This window comes from Muntiacus reevesi, chromosome 1, assembly GCF_963930625.1.
Source record: "Muntiacus reevesi chromosome 1, mMunRee1.1, whole genome shotgun sequence".
In the NCBI taxonomy this organism is placed as follows: Eukaryota; Metazoa; Chordata; class Mammalia; order Artiodactyla; family Cervidae; genus Muntiacus; species Muntiacus reevesi.
The window spans coordinates 200,313,204-200,326,232 of record NC_089249.1 but is presented as its reverse complement, the minus strand read 5'-3'; the positions used below and the strand labels follow the sequence as shown (position 1 = coordinate 200,326,232).

The following is a 13,029-nucleotide window of genomic DNA, read 5'->3' as shown; positions in this document are numbered from 1 at the left end:
CAGGGTCGGGTGGATCCCCACCAGCCCGGGCCCACCCGCCTGACTCCCACACCGCTTGGCCGGCCTGGCCCGGCCCCGCCCCACCCCACCCGGGCCGCCCGCCTGCTCTGCGCCTCCATGGTAACGGCCGCGCCACCCGGCCAGGCCTCAGAGATGAGAACCCCAGCGGCTGAGTGACTCTCCTTACCGGCATTGCGGCTTCCTCCCGTGCCCCGCGGACGTCCCCGCCCGGGGTGCAGTCCAACGACGCCGGGTTCACGGGAGAGGCGGGTCAGAAGACTACTGAAGCACCACCTTGGCGCACCCAAGACTGCGGCTCCTCTGGCGAGAGCGCGCCGTGCGCAGGCGCATTCCGAGCTCGCCCCGCCCCATCCCCGGGCTCGAGGCTTCCTCCGCCTCTTGTATTACGCCTGCGCCAGAACTTTCCGAGTCCGTCTCCTAGGAAGCCAGACTGAGGCTGCGCTTGCGCAATGCTGCCATTCCGCTGCCTCTGGATAACTGGCCGGATTTGCAGGTGGGATATCTGGCTACTACCGATGGGGATGAGGCAGTCGTAGACCGGCAACGCCTCCCATCTTCTAGCGCTTGCTATGTTCTAAATATTATAAACAACAATAGCAATTGTACATTGTTTCCTCAGAAGACGCACTTTACATACGTTATCGTGCTTTATTGCCGACTTGATTATGACCTGTCTCACCATTAGCTGAGGAACTTTGTCAGCATTCTCACAGTTACCTCCAGAGCCTAGAATAGAAGCTGGCACAAGGTGGGTTTTCAATAAATATTTGTGAAAGAAAGAATGATCTATCCTCTTTCCTGTCCGAACCTCTCCCCTGAACACCGCTCTGCTTGGACGTGCAATAGACAGTTCAAGTTTATCATGTCCAAAATTGAAACGTTGATTCCCACTTCCTATCGCCTACTAGTACCTACGCCACACCTGTTAAATATAAACAATTTTAAAACTCCGTCACAATAATGTAAGCTGGATTCTGACAATTGATGAGGTTAAAACCACAGTCTTTCTCTCTCATACTTAATATCCAATCTTTCTATAGAACTAGAATTAATCGTCTCTATCCCAGAAGTAGAACCAGAATCTGACCACTTTGAGCACCACCATCTCTCACCTGCATTACTAAACAGCTCAGAACTGGTTTCCTTGAAGTGAATCCTTGCCCGTCTAGTCTACTTTCAACATAAGACGCAGAATGCTGGTGTTAAAATGAGTCAGATACTGTTGCTGGCTCAAGGGTAAAGAATCCGCCTTCCAATACAGGAGATGGAGGTTCTATCCCTGGGTGGGGAAGATCCCCTGGAAAAGGAAATGGCAACCTACTCTTGCCTGGGAAATTCCATGGATAGAAAGGCCTGGCAGCTACAGTGCATAGGGTTGCAAAAAGTCTGACACGGCTTAGCAACTAAAACAACACTGCCTTCATTCATAACCTGCCAGTGATTTCTCATCTCCCAGCATAAACGTCACAGGCCCTCTCCCTGTTTGCTGCAGTCTTCCCTCTTACTCATTATTGCAAGCTATCCCTCTCGCAGCAGCTCCACTTGGCCTCCTTGATTCATTGCAGGCATCACCTTGCAGGCATGGTTTCATGATAGAATACAAGGCCTTTTATGCTTGCAGTAGGAGCTAATAAAAATACTTAGTGTCAGCATACTGTTCTAAGTGCTTTAATTCCTTTTTAATTATTAATTTAGTTCATATAATAACCTTTTGAAATAGGTACCATTAGTCATTTTAATAGAAAATAGGAGGAACTATTTCACAGATTTAAAAAACTGAAGCATGAGCCATTAAGTAACTTGTCCAAGGTCATACATATTGGCAGCGACAAAGGTCAGATCCAAAGCCAGGCCCTTCCTAGAAAGCTCCTCACTCAATATTGCCTGACTCCCTCATTGCCTTCAGAATATCTTTGTTCATATATCACCTCCTTAGTGAACCCTACCAATGATCTCTCTACTTAAAATGCCAACCTTCAGAGATTTTCCCTGTGGTCCAGCGGTTAGGACTCCATGGTCCAATGCAGGGGATGCAGGTTCCATCCCTGGTCAGGGAACTAAGATCCCACATGCCACATGGTACAGTCAAAAACTAAAAAAGAAAACAAAATTCCAATCTTCAGTCCCAGCCTTGTTATCTTCCCTCCCTACTTTATATTTCTCCATAGTACTTATCACTCTCTGATATATGATAGATATAATATATATCTGCTTTATTGAGATTCACCAATTTATACAATTGAATGATTCTTACTATAGACAGAGTTGTGTGACCATAACCACAATCGATTTTAAACATTTTCATCACACTCAAAAGAAACACTTATAGCTATCACTCCCCCTTCCCCCTTGCAACATCCCAGCCCTAGGCAACCACTAATCTACTTTCTGTATCTACAAATTTGCCTATTTTGGACTTATCATATAAATGGAATTATATAATATGTAACCTTTTGTGAAATGATGTCTATCACGTAGAATAATATTTTCAAGTGAAGTCAGTCAGTCTTGTCCAACTCTTTGTAACCCTATGGACTGTAGCCTACCAGGCTTCTCCTTCCATGGAATTTTCCAGGCAAGAGTACTGGAGTGGGTTGCCATTTCCTTCTCCAGGGAATCTTCCCAACCCAGGGATTGAACCCAGGTCTCCTGCATTGCAGGCAGACACTTTACCCTCTGAGCCGAATCATCCCTATTGTAACACATAACAATAATCCTTTACTTTTTATGGCTGAATAATGTTCTATTGTATAAATATACCACATTTTTATCTATTTATCAATTGATGAACATTTGGTTGCCTCTACTTTTTGGTACTATGGGTAATGCTGCTATAAGTTTTTGTGAACATGTTTCATTTCTCTTGGGTATATACTACAAGTGGAATTGATGGATCATTTAGTAACTGATGTTTAACATTTTGAGGAACTATCAAGTTGTTTTCCAAAGTGGCTGTACCACCAGCAATGTAAGAGGATTTCCATTCCCACCAGCAGTGTATGAGGTTTACAATTTTCTCTATATCCTCGCCACCACCTGCAGTTGTCTTGAGTTGCTTATTATGGCCATCCTGCTGATGTAAAATAGCATCACAATGTAGCTTCTATTTGTACTTCCTTGATGATTAGTAATGTTGAACATGATTTCACACGCTTTTTGACCATCTGAATATCTCCTTCAGAGACATGTCTAATCAATTATTTGCCCTTTTCATTATTAAGTTGTAAGAATTCTTTAAATATTCTAAATACAAGTCTCTAATATATATGTGCTTTCTCCCATTATGTGTGTTGTTTTTTGAATTACTGGATGCTGCTCTTTGAAGCACAAAAGTTTTAAATTTTGATCAAGTCCAAAATTTCTTTTGTTGTTTATTTTCTTGTACATTTGGTGCACATCTAAGAAACCACTTGCTAACTCAAGACATGAAGATTTTCTTTTTTAACAGTTTTCTAGTTTTAGCTCTTACCTTTAGATCTATGATCTATTTTAAGTTATTTTTGTATATGATATGTTATTGGGATCCAGTTTCATTCTTCTGCACGTGAATATTCATCTGTCCTATCACCATTTGCTAAAAAGAATCTTCTTTCCCCCGTTGAATTATTGTAGCAACCTGGGCAAATAACAATTGGTCATAAATATGAGGGTTGATTTCCAGATTCTCAATTCAATTCCATGAATCTATATGTCCATCCAATACTATATTGTCTTGATTACCATAGGCTTGTAGTAAGTTTTGAAATTAGATACTACAAAGCCTACATATCTGCTTTTTCAAGGTAGTTTTGGTCATTCTGAACTCCTTGGTTGTTCATAGGAATTTTTAAAACACCTTGTTAGTTTAGATCTATGATCTATTTTCAATTATTTTTGTATATGATACGCTATAGGAATAAAAAAGACAGCTAGAAACTTAACAGGGATTATGTTGAATTGATAGACAGTTCTGGAACTATTGGTATTTTAATAGTTTAAATCTTCCAGTTCATAAACATGGAATGTCTCTCCATTTATTTAGATCTTCTTTAATTTCTTTCAGTAATGTTCTGTAGTTTTCTGTAGCATACACACATATCCCCCAAGGGTAACCACTATCTTGACTCTAACATTATAGATCCCTTCTTTATGCTTTTTATAAGTGAAATCATACAGTATGAATCCTTTTTTATCTGTCTTCTGACATTCAGTATTATGTTTGTAAGATTCTTCCTTATCGGGTGCAGCAGTTCATTCTTTTTCTATGTGGTATAGTATCCCCTATATCGTGTGACTATACCACAATTTGTTTATCCCATTCAACTATTGGTGGACATTTGGGTTGTATCCGGTTTAGGGCTACTACAAATAATGCTTCTGTGAACATGTAGGTTCACATATGCATTTCTGTTGGACATCTATCTAGGAGTGGAATTGCTGGGATTTTCATATGTTCTACTCAAGCTTTCTTCTTTCCTGACTAGAATATAAGTTCCACGTCTCTTCTATTCACTGTTATGTTCCAGCGCCTAACACATTGCAGCCTTCAATAGATAACCTTCTCCGGGGCGGCTAGCTCACCAGCCGCCCCAGCCCGGCTGGAGACTCTGCGCCTAGGGCTAGGGCTTTAGGTGCGGAAGAGGGGCTCAGTGGGTGGGCGCGGGGTGGAGTAAGAATACAGAGGATCCTTCACCCACCTGCGCGCTCGCCCTCCCGCCGCGTCCCCGGCCCGCGCCCCTCACTTCGAGAACTAAGGGCTGGGAGAGCGGGCCCCCGCGCGCCGGGACAGTCCCAGGGCCAGGGGTTGTGGGTGGGCCAGCTGAGCCCGCCCCGCCCCGCCCCGCCCCGCCTCGTGGCCTCCCCAGCTGCAAGTCACTGACGCTGGGGTAGAAAACGCCGAGCCAAGCCGGGACTCAGACCCAGGATCTGACGCAGCCATGGCTTCCGGAGGGCGGCATGCGCCGCAGAACTCGGCCTCGGAGGTGAGATCCTCCCGACGTCCAGGTAAGAGTTCGGACGAAAGTCTAGGCGAAATGGCCCTTCGCTGTCTGCTCCCCTCGCGGCCGTGGAACGTCTCTCTCTCCGCCGCGATCCGGAAAAGTTTCTCGGAGGCGTGCCTGCGCGATGCGCTCCGGCTCCCCGCACCTTCGTGGACCAGATCCGTGCGGGCGGGAATGCGGGCTCGGCCAGCTGCAGGCCCCGACCCCGCCGCAGCTGGGGGGCCGCCGCCCGCACCATCTACGCAGCCCCCAGTCCCCAGCCCGCCCAGGCTCATGCAGAAAACCTGGGAAGGCTTCCTGGACCAACGCCGGCTGCTCGCCTACCTGACTCAGGCCCGGGGCCGCGAGGCGCGTCTGTGGCGGGGTGGCCAACTCCAGGTACCGGTACCCTCGCGGGGCCCTCCCGGAAGCACGGTCATCCCCCTCCCTCACGCGCGCACGGGACGAGGCCGGGCTCCACGTGCACCCGCGACCAGGTGAGCCGCACCCTGGAGCCTGCACCTTCCCCGGGTGCGTCCCCCTCCGCTTATCTCACTGAAACGGTGCTTCACTAGAGGGCTTTGGAAGAGGGCTTGTTTGAGTTGGGGAATTCAGCTGAAGACCCAAAAAACGGGCACAGGAAGGAGAGGGTCTGAATGGGGGAACATCTGGACAAGAGAGACACTTTTATGTGACCGCTATTTAGGGTGAAGGGGCTTCTTACAACACCTCTGGTCCAGCCACTGATGGGCTGAGACCAACGACCTTCCCTGCTCTCCCCCACCTCCCCCTTCCAGCAGGCGGAAATTTGCGAAGCCTTCAGAGAAGTTGTGTTGTGGCTCCTGAGAGTGGAGAACATCTTTGACTTCTCTCAGAACACTTTTAGCCTGGCTCTCACTATCTTCAGCCGCCTCCTTGTTTCAGTAAAGGTAAGGGAGTTATGAGGGATGGTGACAGATGGTTGGGTGTGGAAACTAACCTTCGTTTCCTGTTGCCACCCCAGGTGCTCAAACCCAACATTATAAATTAAGTCAGTGACTCCCAGAATAGAACTGGAATTGGAAAATCCTACCACCTTACCTGTCTGACTCAGTGTTGTGTGGCCATCAGTGGTCGACTTGGGGAGCATGAGAGGACCTAGCTGAGAAAGGACTCTCAATGTGCTATGAGGTCAGGTGTGCTTGTCTGGACCAGTACTCGCAGCCTGAGGCCAGGAGGGGCCTGTGTGTTCCCTGAGATGATGCTGTATTTCCCACCTCCAGTCAGTCTTCTAACAAAGGGCTATTGACTAATCATCTGTGGTTCTGAAACCAGGAGGTTTTCACTGGTCACATCTAAAAATGGGCTAAACTCTTTGTGAATAAATACAATGTCCTTTTTAAAAATTAAAAAACAAACAAACAAACCCACAGATGCTTTATGGTTAGTCTCTGGCACTCATATTTGCAAATGTGTCTCTTCCATACCTGCAGATAAAAAAGCATTTACTCCATTGTGTCACAATTACTTCCTTGAGACTTGCTACAAAAGTTAATGAAGAAGAGGAGGTATGCATCCCTGGAAGCTCATTAATGGCTGCTTTTGAGGTATAGGGGTGTATAAACACAAGTTTCCTGAAAGGTCTGTGATCTTGGGAATGGACATTTTGGAAAAGTCACACCTCCCAGGATCTCTGCTGTCCATTCCTCAGGCTTGTCAGATGCTGGCGGTGGTGGTTTAGTCGCTGAGTCCGACTCTTGCGACCCCATGGACTACAGCCTGCCACATTCCTTTGTGGAATTTCCTAGGCAAGGATACTGGAGTGGACTGCCATTGCCTTCTCCAGGAGATCTTTCCAACCCAGGGATCAAACCTAGGCCTCCTGAAGGATTCTTTACCAATCTGGGCCATGGGAATTCTGGTACCCCACAAATGGGAAAACAGAAGAGCTGAATTGTCCTGGCCCACCAAAGCCAGAAGCCTGATCTCCTGGCAGATATATCTTGCCTCATTGGTTGATGGTAGATGCCACCTCCCACTAAGCAGAGGAAAGTGGCCTCCCAGACCATATGACCTAATAGCCATCCCCCAGAAACTACATCTAAGAAAGCTGCTTGAGACTTGAGGACTTGCTTGTGTCCAAGAAACTGGTCTTCAGGGAGTCTGGGACCCTCGTCTGGGAGGGGCAGGAGGGCCACGAGGGCCACAAGCAGTGGGTGGAAGAGAAGCCCCCGTAATTGCTTCAGGCTTGCTTGAATTTCTCAGTTTTGCTATGGCTTCTATTCAGGAGAAGATCCTCTCCCAGTATCCTTCCCAAACCTCCCTCCCTTCCTTCTTCCCTCCCTCCCTCCCTCCAACCTCTCCCCCTTTGTGGAACCACTGCCATTAATACAAGGTCCCCTTGGCTGATCTCAGGGTCCAAGGGGCCAGAAAAAGGCATGGTGTGTCCAGTTCCAAACTTGGGTTAAAAACTATTTTAACCCTGTTTGTTAGAATGTAATGTGTGTCCCGCAAAAATGCTTTTGTTCAACTAAGAACCAAGTAAATAACCTTTAAAAGAACTACTCCTAGAAGTTATATAATACTTTGTTTATCTAAAAGAGTAGGACCAAGTCTTCAATGCACTTGGTACTTGAGTGTTTACTCATAGACAAGCCTTATAATTTCTCTGGGAAAAAGTCATAGTTTTTCCAGAACTGAACTGCCTTCAATAAAGGCTGAAAGGAATGTGTTTGCAGCTGTGGTGTTACCTGGTTCTGGGAGGTTTTATCAGTGAGTCTGTCTGATGCAGACCAGGAAACTCACAGGCCTACTTCTCTCTATGACTAACAATCATGGTAGTGATTGGAACCAGGGATGGGTAGACTCCATAGCTGGAAAGCTTTGAGTGAGTTCTTGCAGCTGAATGTGGGAGACGGCACAGTCCCAGCCTCCAAAGCACGTTTGGGTAGGAGCTGGAGTGCAGCTGGGGATCAAGACCTGTTGGCAGCAGATGACCACGTGACATTTACTACACACTGTCACAACTACCTGGGGACTTGACAGATAGCCAAGATCTGGTTTGGTTTTTCTTTCAGAAGCGTTTTCTGTGGTGGGTCACTGGAAGACAACTCTACTAGGGTCATGGATGCCCAGTCCCCAGCAACAAGAAAACAAAAGCTACTATGACATAGTGTAGGGCTTTGGCCTCTTTTATTTTCTTTTTACAGTTAATTCCACGCGTAAAAGACTTCATAAAGCATTATGGCTCTGGCTATTCCCCGAATGAGCTCCTCAGGATGGAGCTGGCTATTTTGGACAAACTGCACTGGGACCTCTACATCGGGACACCGCTGGACTTTCTGTTCACAGTAAGTACGAGGAACTTCCAGAGCCTACCCTGGACTCATTGTGCCTTTGGAACAGCTGTTCACAATATAGGACGGCAAAGCACACGTCCTTACACATGCAGCACAGTGACGTGACCCACAAGGCTCACGACATAACGGCAGAGTTAAAATATTATCTTACATCCAACACGGTTCCGCCAGACTCCCGCTTCTAAAGGACATTACCTTTACAAAGATATTTAGACGGCACTATTATGGTGAGCTTCTCTTTTAAATACACACTGCAAAAATATTTAACTTTCCATTCTATGAATACTGTACATAAAAATCTGTCTGCTTTTGCTGCACTTTACACACATTCACTTAGCTGTCTTTATTCACCTACACACAATCCTTACTGAGGCTTTAGACCATATTGATCTGGCACTTAAAAATGTCATGTTAGTTTGTATTTGTTTCAGTTAGAGAATGATGGTCATCCTTAAGGATAGGATTCTGTTAGTAAGGCAAAATTATGTAATATGGAAATGTCATGGGGTTTTGGTCTGTTATGAAGTGTGACGATTAAATCATGAAGGGCTGTACCATTATAAAAACTGACCACTGTGGCCAAGCGGCAGCGTTTCTTCTCATGTCGAGCACATATAAGTAACTTCTCTGCTACCTTAATCTTGAACTGTCTGCTTCTGTTTTTCAGAAGTGAAACACTGTCAAGTGGGTACATTAGGCTCTTAATGACCATGTCACAAAGCAGACTGTCTTTTTCTCACCAGGGTTGAAGCTTAGCTTGGCCGCACAGTGGGTATTAAGCCTCAACCCCCTTCTGGGGCCATGGATGGGAACGAAAAGGGTTGGGCAACATTTAATGTTCCCTGATGAAAATTTAAACTGTTTTTTGCACTTTTGGTCATTGATCTATGAAAAGTATGGGGTTTTCTGTTCTAACATAAAAACCACGGTCTCCAGTTCCACGCCCTGGTGGTCCTGGGCTGGCCCCACGTGAAGGAGCTGATGCCTCAGAGGAATCCTTCCCTCCACGTCGCGTCCCTGACCAGGCAGCTGCAGCACTGTATGGCGGGCCACCAGCTGCTGCAGTTCAAGGGCTCCACACTGGCCTTGGTCATCATCACCTTAGAGCTGGAGAGGCTCATGCCCGACTGCTGTACTCCTATATCTGATCTGCTAAAGAAAGCACAGGTAGACATCAACTTTGCCCCACACCAGGCTCTCCGTTTTGCCCCTTCAGCTGATGCACTCTGCCCCCAAAAGGGTACCTACTGCCCCTTCTCGGCCCTTGTGGGCTCCAGGAGATACTCTGGCTGTGATGACTCTTCCTAAGGGCTAGGCTTTCCACACACGACCTATCCTCTGGACTTGAGTATTAGCTACACGTTCCCTTCACCGCAGTGGGCTTCTCTGACAATGAGCGAAGCTGTATCTCAGTGGCAGCCCTGGTAGTCAAGAGGCTGTGGGAACATGTTGAGCTTAGGAGAAAACAACACTGAGCTGAACACTGGGGAGTATAAATGTCAGACCCTTTACCCTTTACAGGCACCAAGGTACTATGAAGTAGGTACTGAGAGGTCAGAACCACTCCGGATGGACAGCATAAGATGGAATGCAGTTAGAAAAATGAGTTTTTACTGAGGTTGAAGATGGGTGTCCCTGAGATGGTGGGGTTAATGTTCTCAAGTTGGGTGGTTGGAACTTCCTGGAAGTGCTCCATGCTAACATTCTGGCAGTCAATTGCTCATTGTTTAGAATGTAAAATGGTTCTGCCTCAAGGATGACCACTCTGTTTTAATTACAGGTTGGTATAAGGCAGTGGAACCGCTGCAAAGAACTTGTAAAGGAGCAACTGGCAAGCCTTTAGTCGTCCTCCTACAGACACTTTATGGCTCACCTGCCAGCATCTGTGCCCTACCCCAGAGCCCTTTATAGCATAATGGCAAAGCTGGACTTCGACTCCTCTATATTCTAGGCTTTATGGATCCTGCAACAAGAAAGCAAGAAGGCCTTGAAAGAGCAACTGAGAAAACACTCCTGATTCTTCAGGGGAAAAAAAAACAAAAACAACAATGGGGCAAAAAGACAGGTCAGGGTCCCTAAAGGGAAAGGTAGTCTGATAAATCAAACTCAGACTCCTGCCTCCCTCATGACCCTGGGCCTGAAACCAGGGAGAAGGAATAAATGCTCATAGTGCAGCTTGCTTTTTCTTCCTCATCAAGGGGTGTATCAGCCTATAAGACAGCTGGACTATGAGGTCAGAGGCAGGCCTTGCTCAGAGCAGAAGGGCCAGGCGGGTGCTGACAGACAAGTTTCTGCTGCTCTACCTGCCAGAACTGGCCGGGTCTTTTCAGCTTCCCAGGCCTGTACCAAGAGCATGTGCAGGCTTCAAGTCCCAAGTGTTCTGCTCGCCTTTACAGAAATGGGATTTACCCTGATTGCCCAGCATCTAAGTCTTTTCTTTGTAAGAACTCAATTCATAAAGGGTGCTTTATTTCATATACAGTAACCAGATCAAGCTTTAGGCATATTTCTGCTTGGTTACTCTTAGTTTACAGGCTTAACTAGGGGAATTTTTGTGTTTAAGAAAATGACACTTCGAGGTGATCCTTGTGTTGGGAAGGCACAGCTCCCTGAGTTTTGGTTGAGATGAGCAGGTCCTGAGGCTGAGCTCCCACTACTGCAGGGAGGAGGGAGAGACCACTAGCATGCTGTGAGGGAGAAGCCAGCTGCCCCTGGGGAGTGGTGACACTATGAGCCATTCTCTAGGCAGTGGAGTCCAGCTGACAGTGACTAGGACTGTGGAAGTAGTCCTGGGGATGTGAATGACTGGGTCACACATTTAGAGGTCATCTGTGAAGTCCTTCCACAGTGAACAGTTTTCTGTAAATGTGCTAAGCCACGGGGAGGGTGATCTGCTACTAGGTGCAATACTAGCTATACTGTATTAATGTCTGCACTGTAGTCAGCACAAATCTCTGCCTCTGGTTAAGACAGATTTGCTTGTTGGAGCTTTTTTCAAATACACTTGACTGCCTTTCAACCCTTTCTGTGTCTTATTTTACATGTATTAGATACCATGCATTGAGATTTGATAGAGTCAAACACATGTGAAATGCAATATCTCAAACCCTATCAGTAACTGTCCTCTAGTCCAGCACAAATGAACGTGCTGGGGGGCAGCCTGCTGCTCATGGCCTCAGCTTTCCCTGCCTCCTTCCTTCCACTGTGAGCAGCACTGTCATTGGTGGAACAGAGGCTAATCCTGAGGGCCCACACCAACTCAGGATGTGTCTGTCTTCAGAAAACAGGTAACAATTACCTGGACCCCTCCCCTCCCCCGAACCAAGTAGCTCTGGATGTAAGCTTCATTCCCCAGAGCTAAACCAACTCTCCATCTCTTGGGAAAAGAAGAAGATAGACCTGTGAGCCACAGTATGGGGGTAAGGGACAGCCTTGTTGCTTCATCTTTCTGTAAATAGTATTCCCTTCTCTGGGGAAGCAAACTTTCGTATTGCCAAAGTACCACTTGTGAGGGGTTTTTGTTGTTTGTTTTTAAGTTTTTATGTTGTTCAAGCTTGCCTTGGAGCCCTAAGTTCTACCTTACTCCTCTAACATTTTTTTTCCCTGCAGTTAGGAATTTCTGTCCCACTTCAGATTAGAGACTGGGGTTCACTGTGGAGGGAGAAATAAGGACATGATCCATCTCCCATTTGTCACCATTTACATAGAGATTGGTAAAGGGCTGTGACTGCTGAAAACAGAGATGGGACAGGGCTCAGAAGTGAATGGGCTAAGAGAAGAACACAGTAGATGAGTATCACGGACACATCTTAAACTTGTCCAAATATTACCTCCTCGTTTGGGTGAGCCAAGTTCCTTCCACCAAGGTGGCCCTATTTCCCCTGGCTTCCTGGAAAGTCTTCGTCCTTCAAAGCTTGGTGAAGACTCTGCCTCCCTGCACCTGCCTGCCCAGGAGCAGAGTGGTGCTGTCCCTTCACTGGGGAGGCCAGCATGCCAGTCTCCCTGCTGGGCTTAGTCCTCCATCTCCTCATTTTGGTCTTCCCGGAGATTAGCCTAGTATCCAACAGAGAAAGCTCCTCGACAAATGGGCCCTGGAGATTGCCGTCCCTTCCTCAAGCAAATATTTGCCTACTTACTACAGCATCCCACCTCAGCAAAACCTTCTTAGGTTCACCAACCTACACTGTCAAACTACACAGGAATAAGGCTAAAGGATAGCAATACTTAAACCTCAATTGCTCCAGTTATGAGCTGTGTGACCTTGGGTAATTACTTAACCTCTCTGTGCCTTGCCTATAAAAAGGAGAAAATGGTACCTAATCATAGGATTATTGTGAAGATTAGAGGAATTAATACATGTAAATGCACTTTAGAACAATGACTAGCACACAGTAAGAACTCAAATGTTAGTTGTCCTATGACAAGCCTCCACAAGGATGTAAACTTTTCAAGGGCAGGATCTGCCTTCTCTGGTGTCTTGTCTGATAAAGATCCTTTGACCACAGGCTGCAACTTCTCTTTCCTATCTTGCCTCCATCCCACACCCATTCAAGAGCCTTTCACAGATGCCTGTGGCAGGATTCACTATTAAACATAACTCCTATAGAAGCTGATCAACCCCACAAAGTTCATGGAAAAAACAAGCGGTATTTTACCACAGCTGTAGCAGATTAATAGAGGAAACATTAAATCAGAAAAGCCACTGCCCAAAA

At 46.5% G+C, this 13,029-nt stretch overlaps 2 protein-coding genes across 2 annotated transcripts in view; one reads left to right on the top strand and one right to left on the bottom strand.

Annotated features, from left to right (window-relative positions):
• KIF3A (kinesin family member 3A) overlaps window positions 1-330 on the bottom strand; it is an 83,096-nt gene extending 82,766 nt beyond the window's left edge. The window contains exon 1 of the mRNA XM_065918130.1: window positions 188-330. Within this exon, the coding sequence (XP_065774202.1) occupies window positions 188-193 (6 nt within the window). The 5' untranslated portion in view covers window positions 194-330. The remainder of the gene's footprint in view (window positions 1-187) is intronic.
• A 4,678-nt stretch (window positions 331-5,008) lies between these two features.
• On the top strand, window positions 5,009-12,942 carry CCNI2 (cyclin I family member 2; the record flags this gene model as incomplete). The annotated part of the gene is made up of 6 exons (XM_065918129.1): window positions 5,009-5,476; window positions 5,777-5,908; window positions 6,452-6,526; window positions 8,168-8,308; window positions 9,254-9,484; window positions 10,098-12,942. Coding segments are annotated over 6 exons (1,110 nt in total), but the record flags the coding sequence as incomplete, so codon positions are not given.
• Window positions 12,943-13,029: the final 87 nt, after the last annotated feature.